Raw genomic sequence first — 18,736 nt, forward strand, 5'->3', positions numbered from 1 at the left:
GAAGTTGAGCCAGTTCATTTCTTTCAGTATTACAAAGAGCCAAGGTTAATGAACTAATATATTCTGTAAAATACAGCTCTGTATTCCCAGATGCTAAAGATTGAGGGAAGTGTAAATGTCTCATTATGTCTCATTAGTGGCTTTTAAGGGAATAGTTGCTATTGAAGTCAGACCTTGAAGGTCCCATTTCTGAACAATATAATCCTGAAATATCCAAACTGAAAGAACTTCATAAAGACAGGCTTACCTGAGCCATTCTGACAACAATGCTAATTAAACTATAGAATGATGACGAAATGTCAGCGTAAGCTAGTTACTTACTGTTTTCCGCCAAAGAATTGCACGGTATTGGGGGACACGCTGATTGTTCTGGTCAGAAAGAGTCACAGACAAGAAGAAGGGGCTCTTCTCTGTATCATTTCCAATGTAATTCTGATGGACTGGAAAGGAAACAGGTTTAAAACAGTGAGAACAGAACTGGTTCTCCCAGTGTCAGGTAATGGTGGACACTTTAGCAGTTACCTAGCCCTTTCCAAATGATCAGGGGACAATATCCCAAACCCAGCTCTGGGGATAGAGCCTGTGACCCTGAGCAGGGCCATCTTGTGACCCTGAGCAGGGCCAGCCCATGGGCCAAGTTGCCACACTAAGGATGGGAAAGCAGAAAAATAGAAAGAACTTGAGCCCTGATGACATCATTGAGTCTCTGAACACACCAACCCTGGTTATATTCCTTATTATTTAAACCATTTGAATCAGGTTTTCTATCACTTGTTGCTGAAAGAATCTAAGCTGATGGCACCATTTCTCTCTAAAGTCATCACTGTGCTCCAGACCCTATGCTTTCAAGTATCTTGGAAAGATGACAACTTCTCTGCTGATTTCTTTCTTTTATATAAATGCTTCTATATTATTTCCCACCCAGATAAATTATACCTTGAGAAATTAATGAACTACTTAGAATAATATAGAATCAGATTTTTAAAAAGACATCATTTGGGTCTGATCATTCTTATTTTGTGGCTCAACAATCAGATCTTCTACAAATGAATACATTAACCTAATAAGAAATTTCTCTAGCTCATGTCTAACCCTGTATCAATGATTATTCTAGCATTCCCAATATCTTCTGTCATTAACCACATGCCTGTTTTTCCACCTTTCACTATATCTTCACTTGAGCCCTTCACTTTAAATGTACATAGCTATTAGGGACAGAGCTCTTGCTATGCCAGGCACTGGGCTTCATGTTTTTCCTGCATATCTCATTGAAATTTCTGTTCAAACCTACTAGGTAGGTATTAGTAACACCCTCGCTTTATAGATAAAGAAACTGAGTCTTAGAGAAATATCTAAGGTCCTATAGCTAATAATGGCAGGACCAGGAGCCTACTTATTTTGTAAGCTCCGTGAGGGCAGGGATAATGACTGCCTTTGTCACTGTATCCTCCTGTTCTGCATATTTCCTGATGCGGTTGTTTCTGATAAATGAATGATGCCAGAGTCTAAGTCTAATACCTCTTTAGTTCTATATTAGCCCTGTTGCTCAGGGAACCAACTCTCCCTCATTGCCATGAACTAAGTGTTCAGAGTCCACTATTGACAGGTTCTTGCCTTGTTGAATCTGGAGTTGCTTTTCTGCTCTGCAGATTTGTTTTTTTCCCATTCACTCATTCAGATTATCTAATCCCCTTTAACTCCCCAGGGACAAAACCAATTGGCCAGAAAAAAAAAAGTACATGACAAACTTTTAGCACTGAAACTCTTAATAGAATCTTTTAATTTACAAAGTTTCCTACTGACTTTGAAATGAAATGCTCTGATGTTAGTTCCCCTAACTGGGTTAGTTTCATTCATATAGAGTACCTGGAATTACACCAACACGAATTTTCACTTTAAATATCCTTTCTTCCCAACCACCATAATGGTCTAATTACCTTGTCCTAAAAAATACTTGAAATACCATCTGGTGTGGTATTCTGGGTTCTCTAAGTGCACGTCTGTTCTTCGCCAAGTACCTGGCAGGGCAGGTGTATTCTATAATGGAATAAAATAGTGCCATTAAGAAGTTTATTCAGAAAGTAAATAAGAAGTCAAACAACTGTCAATGAACCAAAGGCCAAAGAAAAGGAAAAATAATTGTTAAAGGGTACAACTAGGGGATGTAATCACAGATTTTCATGAGGAAAGATGCCCAGTCTAAATCCATATCACAAAGGCATCCTAGGGATCCTGGGGTTTAGGGTAAAGAATTAAGTGAACTGATGAGTTCAGCTACTTTCTAACTGGGTATAACGTTTCTCTCTTCCTGGGCCAAAGCTTCCACTTTTCCAATATTTGGAGCTGGTATACTCTATAGAGGTACCCTCTGATGTTTGTTACCGCAGTATCAGGCACATTTTACGTAGAAGACATTTCTGCAGCATCTTATTTAGGTTCATAATCTTCAAGGAACTTAAAAAAAATTGTTTCAAAATATCACACTTAATTTGGAGAATATAGATAAACATAATGAATGATCAGAATCCAGTGATGTCTATATAGTACCAGGTATATAAGACAAACTATTGGAACATACTTTTCTCATTTTGACATGCCTATAGTGATTTACTAGACATCTGCAGTCAGTTTATCATGTTGAGGAAGTCTGGACAGAATCCTCTATCCAAAGATGACATTATTAAAGTATTGGCAGAGTTTCAGCTAATTGTTTTCTTAACTGTATGTACATATGTATTTTTCTTAACAAAATGGAATCATACTGAATATACAGTTTTGTAGTTTGCTTCTGTCACCTACTAATATAATTTTCATGTCATTAAATATATGTCTACAATGTTAATAGATATGTCAGTTTTTATTAAAAAGACATACACAACTATTTAACAATATTGAACAATAAAGCTGTTTCCAATTATTTATTATTATAAATAAAGTTGTGATGGACATTATAAAAAAAAAGATTTATTTATTTATTTCTCTCCCCTCCCCCCCCCAACCCGGTTGTCTGTTCTCTGTGTCTATTTGCTGCAATTTCTTTGTTCGCTTCTGTTGTTGTCAGCGGCACGGGAATCTGTGTTTCTTCATGTTGCGTCATCTTGGGTCAGCTCTCTGTGTGTAAAGCACCATTCCTGGGCAGGCTGCATTTTCTTTCGCGCCAGGCGGCTCTCCTTACGAGGCGCACTCCTTGGGCGTGGGGCTCCCCTACACAGGGGACACCCCTGCGTGGCACGGCACTCCTTGCGCGCATCAGCACTGCGCATGGGCCAGCTCTACTTGGGTCATGGAGGCCCGGGGTTTGAACCGCGGACCTCCCTTATGGTAGATGGATGCCCTAACCACCAGGCCAAGTCCGCTGCCTGATGGACATTTTAAAATTCCACATTTGCACTACTTGTCCACTTGTTTCCTTAGGATAAATTCTAAGTTACTTTGTCAATGAGTTATCACATTATTAAGGATTTGCTACATAACGTCAATCTGACATTGAGGAAGACTGGTGTAAAATCAGAGTTTCACCAGCAATGGCTGAGGATGCCCTCTTCTCTGTACCCTTGACATTTAGTCTTTACAATTTATCAGCAAAAATGTAATCTCAGTGTTGTTTTTGTGTTTCTTTGCAACTGGTAGGATAGGATATTTGTCATAATTTTATTGGTCATTTACGATTCTTCTTTTGTTACTTGTTCATGTCCTTTGTCAGTTTTCCAATCATATTACTTTGCTTAATGATATATTTATGAAAGAGAATTTTTGAAATATATTGCAAATGATTTCTAATTAAATTTTTGCTCTTAAACTTTATGGTATATTCGGCCATATAGATGTTTTAAAATGTTTATGCAAACAAATTTCTTATTTTTTTCCCTTTATGGCTTCTCCTTTTAGAATTCATTACATAAAAAGCCTTCTACACCCCAGTATTAGAAAAAATATTCATGTCTATATTCTTCTAGAGGTTCTATGGTTTAATTTTTATAGTTCATTCTTTGGTTTATCTAGCATTTATTTCGATATATGCTTTGAGGTAAGAATTCATTTTCCCCTAATAATTTATCAATTATCCCTGTTCTAATTATTGAATACTCTGCCTTTCTGCATCTTTATTAGACAATAAATACTTTCAATGCAAGTGCCTGGGACTGAGACTGTGTTAGATATCAGTTTCTGAATAACTGGATTTTATTTCATCTGGGGCTCAGCAGACCAGGACAATGCTTCACAAATCCCAGGAATGTGAGGGACAGAGAGAAGAACCTGAAACAGAAAACGTGAGTTACCAAACCCCTGCAGTGGCAAGGAAGGGCTCCCCTCCACTCCCAAGATACTCTGCCGGGGTAAAACCCCTGGGTCACTTCAGCTGAGAGGGGAACGGACATCTTCCTCCATGTCAGCTTTTACAAGGGAAAAGGGAGGGGAGTCAGGGGGATTTTCTTCAATGAATTTGGCCAGCAGAGCCTGCTTTGAATCTTGGCTCTGGCCAGACCAAAATACAGGAAAGCAGAGATTGAAACAGCTCCATGGAAAGGTGTGCCGATGAATGCCATCTTCCAGCCAGATTGGAAATTGCATGGACAAAAATGCTTTTGGTTCTCCAGATTAACTCCTGGGAGAAAATCTATTCCCCATTAGTGAGTCCCTGGCACAATTTTGATAATTTTAGCCGGGCAATTTTAAAGACTCAGAATAAGTTGAACCAAATATCAAAGAAGATCTGTGGAAAAAAAATAGGCAAGAGAGAGAAATTGGCCATCAGAGTAAATCCCCCAATACATTCAGATGCCTAGACATCAGTAAAAAATTACAAGCCATACCAGGAAACAGGAAGAGATGGCCCAGGCAAAGGAACAAATCAAATATTCTGAAGAGATATAGGATTTAAGACTTGATCAATGATAACCACACAATTCTTCTAAATCAGTTCAAAGAATTGAAAGAAAATATGACTAAAGAGATAAAGGATAATAAGAAGACACTGGGTGAGCATAAAAAATAATTCGAAAGTCTGCAAAGAAAAGTAACAGACCTTATGGGAATGAAAGACATGATGGATGAGATCAAAAATACATTAGAGGCACATAAGAGCAGATATGAATTGCTTGAAGACAGAATTAGTGATTTTGAAGATGGAACATCTGAACTGGAAAAGGAGAACAAAATGAGAAGAGAATGGAAAAAAAGAACAGTCTCAGGGAACTGAAGACAACACAAAATACACAAACATATGCATTATTGGTGTCCCAGAAAGAAAAGGGGCAGAAAGAATATTTGAGGAAATAATGACTGGAAACTTCCCAACTCTTATGAAAGACAATATCCAAGAAGTACAGCAATAAACCCAAACAGCATAAATCCAAATAGACCTACAATGAGACACTTACTATTCAGAATGACAAATATTAAGAGATAAAGAGAAAATTCTGAAAGAAGCAACAGAAAAGCAAAGCAGCACATACAAGGGAACTTGAATAAGATGAAGTGCTGACCTCTCATCAGAAAACATAGGCAAGAAGAAAGAAATATGAAGCATTTAAGATACTGAAAGGGAAAATTTGCCAGCCAAGATTTCTGTATCTGGCAAAGCTATACTTCAAAAATGAGGGTGAGTTCAAATTCTTCACAGACAAACAAAAACTAATAGACTACATTACCAAAAGACCAGAATTACAAGAGATACTGAAGGGAGTGCCTCAGTCTGAAAGAAAAAAACAAGGGCAAGAGACTTGGAGAAGATTATTAAGAAGGGTAAATTAAAGTACAAATGACAACAGAAAGCCAAAGGACAAAATGTACAAAGTAATGCCTTTATAGTAATAACATTGAATGGTAATGGCGTGAACTCCTCAATCAAAAGACATAGACTGCTAGAATGGATAAAAATATAAAGTTATCTATGTGTTGTCTTTAAGAGATCCACCTCAGACATAAGGACACAACCAGGTTAAAAGTGAAAGGTTGGAAAAAGATATTCCATGCAAATAGCAGCCAAAAAGGAGCTGGAGCAATGATACTAATATTGGATAAAATAGATTTTAAATGCAAAATTGTTATAAGGGATGAAAAAGGTCATTGCATATTAATACAAAGGACAATTGACCAAGAAGAAATAACTAAAAATGTATGCACCTAACTTGAGTGCCCCAAGATATATGAGGCACACACTGGTAAAACTAAAGAGAGAAATAGATGTCTCCACAATAATAGTTGGAGACTTCAAAAGACCACTCTCAGTATTGGAAAGTACATCTGGACAGAGGATAAATAAAGATATAGAAAGCTTGAATAATATGTTAAATGAACTAGACCTTACAGACATCTATAGAGCATTCTACCCCAAAACAGCAAGATATACGCTTTTTTCAAATAGCAATGGATCCTTCTCCAAGATAGACCATATGTTGGGTCACAAGACAAGTCTCAATAAATTTTTAAAAGATTGAAATTATATGAAGTACTTTCTCTGATCATAACAGAATGAAGCTGGAAATCAGTAATGAACAGAAAAAGGGAAAATTCATAAATATATGATTAAACAACACATTCTTAATGAGTGGGTCAAAGAAGAAACTGCATGAAAATTCAGCAAATACCTTGAGAAGAATGAAAATGAGAACACAATATATCAAAATTTATGGGACACCACAAAGGCAGTGCTGAGCAGGAAATTTATAGCCTTTAACTTACATTAAAAAAGGAGAAAGAGCTAAAATTGAAGCTCTAACTGCACACCTGGAGGAACTAGAAAAAGAACAGCAAACTAACCCCAAACAAGCTGAAGGAAAGAAATAGTAAAGATCAGAGCAGAAATAAATGAAATGGAGAACAAAAAAACAACAGAGAGAATCAACAAAACCAAAAGTTGGTTCTTTGAAATCAACAAAGTCGACAAACACTTAGCTAGACTACCAAAGAAAAAAAGAGAAAAGACGAAATAAATAAAATCAGAAATGAGAGGGGGAACATTACCACTGACCCCACAGAAATAAGAGAGATCATAAGAGGATACTATGAACAACTGTATGCCAAAAATTAGACAATGTAGATGAGATGGACAAATTCCCACAAACACACAAACCACCTATATTAGTCAGCCAAAGGGGTGCTAATGCAAAATACCAGAAATTGGTTTGTTTTTATAAAGGGTATTTATTTGGGGTAGGAGCTTACAGATACCAGGCCATAAAGCATAAGTTACTTCCCTCACCAAAGTCTATTTTCATGTGTTGGAGCAAGATGGCTGCCAATGTCTGAGAGGGTTCTGGCTTCCTGGGTTCCTCTAGGCTCAGTTCCTCTGTTTTCTCCACAAGGTCAGCCGTAGACTATCAGGTAAATGGCTTTGTCTTTCTCTCCCTGGGACTACAGCTTCAGCATCAAACTCTAATATCAAAACTCCAACATTAAAAGCCCCCAACTCTGTCCTTTGCCATGCCTTTTATCTGCGAGTCCCCACCCACCAAGGGGTGGCCCAATCAAAGCCCTAATCATAACTTAATCATGCACAGGTATGGACTAGGTTACGAACATAATCCAAAATCTATTTTTGGAATTCATAACCATATCAAATTGCTACACCACTTAAACTGACCCTAGAAGAAATAGAAGACCTCAATAAACCAATCACAAGTGAAGAGATTGAAACCAGTCATTTAGGACTTACTGATATTCTATTCATGAACTATTGTGATTAGTACCTGAAGAAAATGTGGCATTGGTGTGGAGAAAGTGGCCATGGTAGCTGCTGTGGGTGGGGAATGGGAGGAAGAGATGAGATGTGGAGGCGTTTTCGGGACTTGGAGTTGTCCTGGGTGATGCTGCAGGGACAGTTACCGGACATTGTATGTCCTCCCATGGCCCACTGGGTGGAACGTGGGAGAGTGTGGGCTATGACGTGGACCATTGACCATGATGGGCAGCGGTGCTCAGAGATGTATTCACCAAATGCAATGAATGTCTCATGATGATGGAGGAGATTGTTGTTATGAGGTGAGGAGTGGGGTGAGGGGGGGTGGGGGTTGTATGGGGACCTCATATTTTTTGAATGTAATATTAAAAAAATAAATAAAGACAAAAATAAAATAAAATAAAATAAAACCTCCCAAAGATGAAAAGCCTGGGACCAGATGGCTTCACCAGTGAATTCTACTGTTCATTCAAAGATGATCTAATACCAATATTACTCAAGCACTTCAAAAAAAATTGAACAGGAAAGAATGCCACCAAACTCACTCTATGAAGCCAACATCACCCTAATACCAAAACGAAATAAAGATACTACAAAAAAAGGAGAGAAAATTACAGACCAATATCTCTAATTAATATTGTATTAGTCAGTCAAAGGGGTGCTGGTGCAAAATACCAAAACTGGTTGGTTTTTATAAATGGTATTTGAGGTAGGAACTTACAGATACCAGGCCATAAAGCATGAGTTACTTCCCTCACCAAAGTCTTTTTTTTCACGTGGTGGAGCAAGATGGCTACTGAAGTCTGCGAGGGTTCAGGCTTCCTGGGTTCCTCTCTTCCAGGGTCTTGCTTCTCTCTGGGTTCAGAGTTCCTCTCTTCCCAGGGCTTGCTTTTTCCTGGGCTCAGGGTTTCTCTCTTCCTGGGGCTTGCTTCTGTTTCCTCTGTGAGCTTACTTCCTGAAGCTCCAGCTTAGGGCTTCAGCATCAAACTTCGACATCAAAACTCTAACATCAAAACCCCTCAACTTTGTCCTTTGCCATGCCTTTTATCTGTGAGTCCCCAAGGAGTGGGGACTCAATGCCCTACTGGCACAAGAGGTTTACCTGATTACTTAATCAAGAAAATCCCTGAATCCAATATAATCTAATATGCCCAAGGGAAAAAGATCAGTTTACAAACATAACCCAATATTTCTTTTTGGAATTCACCAATAATTTCAAACTGCTAGAAATACAGATGCAAAAAATTCAACAAAATGCTTGCATACAGAATCCAAAAGGATATTAAAAGAATTCTACAACATGATCAAGTGGGTTTTATCCCAGGTATTCAAGGGTAGTTCAACACAAGAAAATCAATTAGTGTAAAGAACCACATTGATTAACTGAGGAAGAAAAAAATCACAAGATCCTCTCAATTGATGCAGAAAGGGCATTTGACCAAATACAGCACCCTTTCTTGATAAAAACATGCCAAAAAATAGGACTAGAAGGAAGCTTTCTCAACATGGTAAAGTGCATATATGAAAAACCCACAGGTAGCACTGTATTCAAAGGTGAAAGACTTAAAGCTTTCCCGCTGAGATCAGGAATAAGACAAGATGCCTGCTGTCACCATTATTAGTCAATATTGTGCTAGAAGTTCTAGCTGGAGCAATTAGGCCAGATAAATAAATAAAAGGCACAGGAAGAAGTAAAACCTTCACTATTTGCTGATGATATGATCCTATATCTAGAGATTCCTGAAAATTCTGCAACAAAGCTACTAGAATTAATAGACGAGTTCAGCAAAGTGGTGGGATACAAGATTAATATGTAAAAATTAATAGGGTTCCTATACACTACTGATGTGCAATCTGAGGAGGAAATCAGAAAAAAATTCCATATGTAATAGCAACTAAATCAATCAAATATTTAGAACAAATTTAGCCAAGGACATAAAGGACCTGTATTCAGAAAACTACAAAACATTGCTAAAAGAAACCAAAGAGTTAAATAAAGGAAGGACATTCCATGTTCATGGATTGGAAGACTAAATATTATTAAGATGTCAATTCTACCCAACTGATTTACAGATTCAACACAATCTGAATAAAAATCCCAATAGCCTTCCTTGCAGAAATGGAAAAGTCAATAATCAAATTTATTTGGAAGAGTAAGGGGCACTGAACAGCCAAACAGATCGTAAAAAAGAAGAACAAAGTTTGGGAACTCTCATTTCCCGACTTTAAAGTATATTACTTAGCTACAGTGATAAAAACAGCATGGTACTGGCATAAAGACAGACACATAGACCAATGGAACTGAATCCAGAAGTCAGAAATAGACCCTCATATCTACAGGTAAGTGATTTGTGACAAAGCTGCTAAGCCCACCCAGCTGGGCCAGAACAGTCTATTCAATAAATGGTGCTGGGAGAACTGGGTATCCATATTCAAAAGAAAGAGGACCCCTGTCTCACACCTTATACAAAAATAAATTCAAAATGGATCAAGGGGGAAGTGGACTTGGCCCAATGGATAGTGTGTCTGCCTACCACATGGGAGGTCCGCGGTTCAAACATGGGGCCTCCTTGACCCATGTAGAGCTGGCCCATATGCAATGCTGATGCGCGCAAGGAGTGCCCTGCCATGCAGGGGTGTACCCCACGTAGGGGAGCCCCATGCTCAAGGAGAGCCGCCCAGTGCAAAAGAAAGTGCAGCCTGCCCAAGAATGGCGCTGCACATATGGAGAACTGACACAACAAGATGACACAACAAAAAGAAACACAGATTCCTGGTGCTGCCGATAAGGATAGAAACGGTCATAGAAGAACACACAGCAGATGGACACAGAGAACAGACAACTGGCGGGGGGTGGGGGGGTAGGGGAGGGGAAGGGGAGAAAAATTTAAAAAAGAGAAAAAACAAAAAAAACCAAAATGGATCAAGGACCTAAATATGAAAGTGAAACATAAAACTCCTAGAAGAAAATGCAGGAAAACACCTTCAAGATCTTGTGGGTAGTTGGTAAGTTTCTTAAATCTTACACCTAAAGCATGAGCAATAAAAGAAAAAATAGATAAATGGGACCTCCTCAAAATTAAACACTTTCACATCTCAGAGGACTTTGTCAAAAGGGGGAAAAGGCAGTCAACTCAATGGGAAAAAATATTTGACAATTGCATATCCAATAAGGGTCTAATATCCATGATATATAAAGAGATTGATAATAAAAAGACAAACTACTCAGATAAAAAATGGGCAAAAACTTGAAAAGGCAATTGTTAAATAAGAAATACAAATGGCAAAGAAACACATGAAAAAATGTTTAACATCACTAGCAATTAGGGAAATGCAAATCAAAACTATACTGAGATATAATTTCATACCTGTTAAGACTGGCCAATCATTATTCACTATTGCCAGAAGTTGGAAGAAACCCAAATGTCCATCAACAGATGAATGGATAAGCAAACTGTGGTATTAATATATACATACAATGGAAAGTTACTCAGCTGTAAGAAGGAATGCTGTATTACCACATGGGATAACATGGACGAATCTTGAAGACCTTATGTTGAGTGAAGTAAGCCAGGCACTGAAGGACAAATATTACACAACCTCACTGACAGGAATTAAGCAAATTGAGCAGACTCACAGAGCTAAAGTCTGGGAAGATAGGTTTGCAGGAGATAGAAAGGGAGTGAGCTGATGCCCATAAGGGCAAAATCTATGATAAACTGGAAAGGTGTGGTTGGGCAGTGGATGGGCTTGACAGTGGTGCAGTGACATGATTAGGTTCAGTGGTGCTGGTCTGTGAGGGGGAGTAGGGTGGGGCAGTTGGGTTGGACTCTCCATGGGACTGGAGGGAGGGTTGGGGGAAGGAACAGATGAACTCTTGGGATTTGCAGATCTGTGGTTAAAACTATAATGTTGGATGGGAAGCAGATTTGGCCCAGTGGTTAGGGCGTCCACCTACCACATGGGAGGTCCGCGGTTCAAACCCCGGGCCTCCCTGACCCGTGTGGAGCTGGCCCATGAGCAGTGCTGATGCGCAGCAAGGAGTGCCCTGCCATGCAGGGGTGTCCCCCGCGTAGGGGAGCCCCACCCGCAAGGAGTGTGCCCCATAAGGAGAGCCGTCTAGCGCCAAAGAAAGCACAGCCTGCCTAGGAATGGCGCCGCAGACTCATAGAGCCGACACAACAAGATGATGCAACAAAAAGAAACACAGATTCCCGTGCTGCTGACAACAGAAGCGGACAAAGAAGAAGATGCAGCAAATAGACACAGAGAACTGACAACCAGGAGGGGGTGGGGAAGGGGAGAGAAATAAATAAATAAATCTTAAAAAAAAAAAACCCTATAATGTTGGAAATGTTCTTTTGGCAAATAAGGCAGGGGTGGGTTACTGGTGCATGGTGTTGGGTGTGTGTGTGGGGGTATACAGGCTAGGAAGCACCTGGGGCAGGCTTCTATGGAATATCTAAGTGTTCATTTTGTCATAGTGTGCTTTATCAGTGGGTGGAGACCCACACAATAAACAAGAAAATATTAAACTCCCATCCTGGGTAGTTCTGCTATGGTTTCAATCAGAGAGACAAGAATCCCTCAACAATATAGGCAGTGACTAATAAGAGAAAACAGTCCAGTATGACAAGTCTCAATATTATTGCAAGCAACTATGAATCTTATTCTTAAAAAATTGAAGCTTAGTGATTACCATAGGTTCAAAGGGGAGAGGGAGGGAAAAACAGAACAGATGGAATGTAGGGCATTTTTAGGGCATTAGAATTATTCAGCATGATCGTGCAATAACGGATACAGGTCACTTCAAATTTTGTCAAAACCTATAAAAGTGTATGATCCAAATGTAAACCACATTGTAAACCACTGGCCATGGTAGTAGCAAGGCTTCAATATTTGTACATCAATTCTAACAAATGTACCACCCCCATGTTGAATGTTATTAATAAAGGAAAGGGGAAAAGGGATAGGGTGTAGGGTATATGGGAATCACCTGTATTTTCTATGTGCCTTTTTTGTATCCTAAAGCTTCTTTGAAGATAAAATCAAAACAAAAACAAAAACAATACACTGGAAGAATAAATGGAAGAAAATGTCACTGTACATATAAGACAACAGATCTTACAATGATGAAAGACACAATGCCTAAAATTAAAAAAAAAAAAGTATTATATCGAATTGTTTTAAATTTTTTTGTATTTTATTATTTTTAAAATTATTATTTCATTTTCTTATTAATTTTATTCAGTTATTTTGTTGGCTTCGTTTTTGGAGAGGTTTTGGATCACAGAAGGGTTACAGTAGTGGCAGGGGAGGATCACTGGTGCAGGGTGTCAGTGATGTAGGGATGTATGGGAAGGGGTTCACCTGGAGCATGCCTCTAAGACATTTGAATATGTTCAAGTGTTCATGGGACATTGCCTCGGTGGGTGGAGATCCACATTATTAACCAAAAGAATACTGCATTCCCATCCTGGGGAGTTCTGCTGCATTCTCTAATAGGACAGCAAGAATCCCCTGAGTGTAAGGGCAATGTCTAGTGAAGGAAGACAGACCATTATGCCAGGACCTTGACATTGATGATTGTATTTTATGAACCTTTTCTTGTGAAATTGAAAGTCTAGCATTAAATACTGCCTAAGAGTTACCTCCTGAAAGTCTCCTTGTTGCTCAAATGTGGCCTCTCTCTGAGTCAAACTCAGCATATAAATAAAATACCTTCCCTTCGGTGTGGGACATGACTCCTGGGGATGAGATTTCCTGGCACTGAGGGATTATTACCAAGCACCAACTAGCAAGGCATCTGGAAAAAGACCTTGGCCAAAAGGGGGAAATGGTAAATACAAATGAGTTTTTAAAAAAAATGTCCCCTCCCCCCTTGCAGCTTGCTTGCTGTCTGCTCTTTGTGTCCATTAGATGCGCGCTCTTCTGTGTTTTTACTTGTCTCCCTTTTTCGTTGCATCACCTTGCCGAGTCAGCTCTCTGCAGCGCTTGTGGGCCAGGTGGCTCTCTGCAGTGTGCGGGCGAGCCTGCCTTCACAAGGAGGCCCCAGACGCAAACCCAGGGCTTCCCATATGGTAGACAGGAGCCCAACTGATTGAGCCACAGCCGCTTCCCACAAATTAGTTTTTATGGTCAAGAGATTTCAAAGTGAGTTGGGAGGTCATTCCAGAGGTTATGCTTAAGAACGTCTCAGCAAGATCTCATTAACTGCTACAGTAAACAGTACCTCAAAGAGTGGGGCTGCTGAGGGCTCCAGAGATATCCTGAAACTATAAGCAGGGCAGACAGCTCAGGAATTTGGCACTCTGTCAGTGGGCTTTACTTCGGAATTTATGCTCCCCAACATAAAAGAGTTAAACTCCTTTTAGGTACTCTATGCATGGCTCTTCTGCCCCTTTTATGTGAACTTAGAATTAGCATTATACTTGATAAATACATGTCCCAGAGACTTAAATCTTTGGTCTGTCCATGTGCCAGTTGAGCCCTGAATTTCAGCAGTTGCAGCAGCTACTCCCAGGTCTCTGGACTCACCCAGGACAACTAACAAGGAGATGATGATGGACAATGCTGATCTCAAGGAATAGAGGGTTTTTGCAACTGCAAGCAAGAGAATTCTAACTATCTGCCCCATGCAATCTAAGCCCCCTCTCAATTAGAAGCAGAGTGGGCATCACCACCCCCAAATCCTCAAGATTGGGAAATGAACAATGGACTAAAGTAGAATTATTATTATTCTACTACAGACTTATTATTCTAGCAATGGAAAAACTCTAATCATTGATGTAAAGGCAGTGGCCACCAGAGGTTCTGAGGAATGGAAGAGGGAAGAATAGATGTATTATGGGGGCATTTCTGGGACATTGGATTTGTCCTGCATGACATTGCAGTGATGGATACAGGCCATTATATATTTTGCCATAACTTACAAAATTGTGTGGGACAAAGTGTAAACAGTATATAAAATATAAACTGTAGTCCATGGTTAGTAGCAAGGCTTCAAAATGGGTTCATCAATTGAAACAAATGTACCACACTAATGAAAGGCGTTATTAATGTGGAAAAGTGTGGGAGGGGTGGGGTGGGACATATGGGAATCCCTTATATTTTTTATGTAACATATTGTAATCTAAACCTTTTTTAAAAATAAAAAAAATTAATTATAAAAAAAAAGCTTGATCAATTCTTTTGTAAATCTAAAACTGTTCTAAAAAAAGCATATTAAAAAGTCAGAAAATTGTAAATGCTGGAAAGGATATGGAGAAATAGGAACACTTAATCACTATTGGTGGGGATATAGAATGGTACAGCCATTGTGGAGAACTGTTTGGTAGTTCCCAAGGAAGCTGAATATGGATTTGCCATGTGACCTGGCAATACTATTGCTAGGTATATACCCAGAAAAATTGAGAGCAGTGACACAAATAGACATCTGAACACCGATGTTCAGTGGTGTTATTCACGATAGCCAAAAGCAGAAACAACCCAGGTATCCAGCAACTGACAAATGGATAAATAAACTGTGTTTATAATGAAGGAATATTATGCAGCAGTAAGAAGAAATGAAGTCGTGAAACACATGACAACATGGATGAACGTGGAGGGCATTATGTTGAGTGAAACAAGCCAGACACAAAAGGACAAATACTGTATAACTGCATATTATGAACTAAACATATTATGTAAACTTATGGAAAGAATAATTAGAATATAGGTCACCAGAAAATAGAAATAGTAGAGAAGGGAAAGTTGATGGTTAATCTGTGCAGAATTGGTTAAAAAAGATTGTAAATCTTTGGAAATGAATGGAAATGGTGAGAGCACATCACAGTATTTGAGACTAGTAGAAGTATTATATGGGTATGACAGTGGTTGAAAGGGAAAGTCAAAGGACATTTGTATTAGAAGGAAAGCTAAAAACATGAGACTTATAACAGTGAAACTTCATGTAAAATACAAATATGGGTGAAATTGCATATATATAAGACTATTTTTTCAAAATATAAATACAAAGAAACTAGAGAGAAGGAAACAGAATAGCAGCTAGGTACAACAAGGGAAGCATAGAGAGATTGAGAGGTGATGAGTTTTGCTTGGTTGTTGTTTATTTCTTAGTATTAATATTATTTCTAATACTGGAATAATGAAAATGCTCTAAAAATGACTGAAGTGATGAATACACAACTATGTGATCATACTGAATACTACCGATTGTACACTGTGGATCGATTTACACTTTATTAACATGTATATAAAATTGATTTGCTAAAAAAGCATATATATTACTCGATATAAAAAGTTTGAAAAATCATTTTGATAATGATTTCAACACAATTGTTTTCCTTTGTAATCCTATGTATTTTATTTATGCATTTAAAAATATTATTCTGAGACATGGTTGATAGGCTTTACCAGACTGCCAAAGGGTTTTAATGGCATAGAAAATGGCTTCCCTACTCTAGACCTTCTGAAGCACTTAAGCCTGCCTGCCTCTTTTCCTAGAGGTCTGAGTGCTGGCAGCTGCAGAACAGAATAATACAGGGAGGGGCAAGAGACAGCACAGCTTCCCGGGCGGGATAAAGAACCATGGCCGGTGGTATGCCACATATCTCTATTGAGTATAAACTGTTGATTATAAGTGCTTCTTTTTTAAAATTAGAGTAGCTGTAGTTTCTGCAAAAACTACAGAAAAATCTGTAGAAAAATCATGCAGGGAGTACAGAGTTTCCATACAACAACCCCCTTATACACATGGTTTTCTCTATTAACATTTTGTATGAGTCTTATTTTTTTTTGTGGTACAGCAGCTGGTGATCAAACCCAGGGTCTTGTAAGTGGGAAGCTGGTGCTCAACCACTGAGCCACATTGGTTCCCCTGTCAGGTTTTTTCATGTTTACTTGTTGTTATTTATTTTAGGAGGCACTGGGAACCAAACTTGGGACCTCCCATGTGGGAGGCAGGCACTCAACTGCTTGAGACACATCCGCTCCCTGCTTGTTTTTTGTTTTTGCTCGTTGTCTGCTTGTTGTTTGCCTGTTGTCTTGCTCATTGTTTTTGCTCATTGTCTTCCTGTTGTTTATTTGTTTTCTTCAGGAGGCACTGGAAACTGAACCTGGACCTCCCATGTGGGAGGTGGGTGCTCAACTGCTTGAGAAACATCTGCTCCCCTGTACAGTTTCTTTATTTTTTTAAAATTTTTTGGTTTCTTTTGTAGAGTTCTTTTAATGATTAAAAATAAAAATTACCTATTTAACTTTCATATTCACTGAATACTTAACTAAAATAGGGGAAAAACCCAACACCAAAATAGTGTGAGTCTCACAGTACAAGTTACTTCCCATTCCTTCCTAAAAGCACACATGATGAGGTGTAAAGACAAGAATACACACAAGGACTGGCAAAAGAAAATGGAAACGGAATGAAAAACTGAGCCCAGGACTCAGAAAATGAGCTCCCAATTTTTGGTGATATACCCATTCAGGCTGGATAGAAGGGGCACGATCCATCCTGCATGCTGGCTTGCAGATGCGAGCCAGAGATTTCCCCAGTTCTAGATAGTACCCTGATTTTCTGATAGTTCTACTGGGTTTTCCTTGTGTTCTTGCTGCAAACCTGAACACGTGGTTTTTCCCTCTGTTAACATAAATATAAAATATAAAATCCTATTTCCCCCTGAAATACAATGCTAGTTTTATTATAATTTAAACCTGCCTTCCAAAAAAGCATGTTTCTTTCTTTTTTTTTTAAAGATTTATTTATTTATTCCCCCGCCACCCACTGTCTGCTCTCTGTGTCCATTTGCTGTGCATTCTTCTGCATCTGCTTGTCTTCTCTTTAGGTGGTACCAGGAACTGATCCTGAGAATGTTCTGGAGTGGCTCAATTTCTTGTGCCACCTTTGTTCCCTAGTCTGCTGCATTTCTTATTTTCTCTCCTCTGTGTCTCTTTTTGTTGTATCATCTTGCTGCACCAGCTTTCCATGTGGGCCAGCACTCTGTGTAGGCCAGCACTCCATGTGGCTCAGCTCTCTGCTCAGGCCAACTCACTGCACGGGCCAGCTTGCCTTCACCAGGAGGCCCTGGTAATCAAACGCTGGACCTCCCATATGGTAGATGGGGGCCCAATTGCCTGAGCCACATCGCTTCCCTCTTTATTTCTTTTTATTGAGATATACACAAATCTTAAGTGTATAGATTAATGAATTTTTCTTTAAAGTGGTTTTATTGAGATATAGTCACACAACATACAACCCATCCAAAGTGTACAATCAATGGCTCTCAGTATAATCATGGAGTTGTGCATTCATCACCACAATCAAAATAGTAAGGAATTACCAGCCAAAGCTGAAACGCAAATGGGAATCCAGTGAGGTAAATGGAGAACAGAAACCCTTTTTTCTCTTTTTAATGACTTATTTATTTATTTATTTCTCTCCCCTCTCCCCCCTCCCCCAGTTGTCTGCTCTCTGCGTCCATTCGCTGGGTGTTCTTCTGTGACCACTTCTATCCTTATCAGCAGCACCGTGAATCTGTTTATTTTTGTTGTATCACCTTGCTGTGTCAGCTCTCCGTGTGTGCGGCGCCATTCTTGGGCAGGCTGCATTTTCTTTCGCACTGAGTGGCTCTCCTTATGGGGCGCACTCCTTGCGCGTGGGGCTCCCCTATGCGTGAGACACCCCTGAGTGGCCCAGCCCTCCTTGCCCGCATCAGCACTGCACATGGGTCAGCAACACACGGCTCAAGGAGACTCGGGGTTTGAACTGTGGACCTCTGCTTCCCAGAAACCCTTTCTTACTTGAGAACATTTGCTAATCCTGGCAAAACTGAACTTGGGTTTTGGTGATCTTTTTGGAGCGAGAAAATAATCAAATCCCCGGACCCACTGAAGTACACAAGTCTAATGGGGATTCACCCCACATTAACCTGGGATCCCAAAGGGCTATGCACTCAGGGGAAGGGTGAATCCCTCCTCCCTCTATCACCAAAGACTAAAGGAAGGTTGTCATGATACTGAGCTCCTGCGCAGGGAATTGTCTCTGAAGTACTGTGACCA

The 18,736-nt window shown here is 39.4% G+C and overlaps 1 protein-coding gene across 8 annotated transcripts in view; it reads right to left on the reverse strand.

Annotated features, from left to right (window-relative positions):
* The window catches only part of GARNL3 (GTPase activating Rap/RanGAP domain like 3), a 215,880-nt gene that overhangs the window by 85,262 nt on the left and 111,882 nt on the right, over positions 1–18,736 (reverse strand). For all 8 annotated transcript variants that reach the window (XM_071216986.1, XM_058302888.1, XM_058302887.2 and 5 more), the window contains 2 exons: positions 1,938–2,037; positions 322–440 (listed from right to left, as the gene is read on the reverse strand). In XM_071216986.1, coding sequence (XP_071073087.1) covers positions 322–440; positions 1,938–2,037 — 219 coding nt within the window. The remainder of the gene's footprint in view (positions 1–321; positions 441–1,937; positions 2,038–18,736) is intronic.

The sequence above is a fragment of the Dasypus novemcinctus genome, chromosome 8, assembly GCF_030445035.2.
Source record: "Dasypus novemcinctus isolate mDasNov1 chromosome 8, mDasNov1.1.hap2, whole genome shotgun sequence".
Taxonomy (NCBI): Eukaryota; Metazoa; Chordata; class Mammalia; order Cingulata; family Dasypodidae; genus Dasypus; species Dasypus novemcinctus.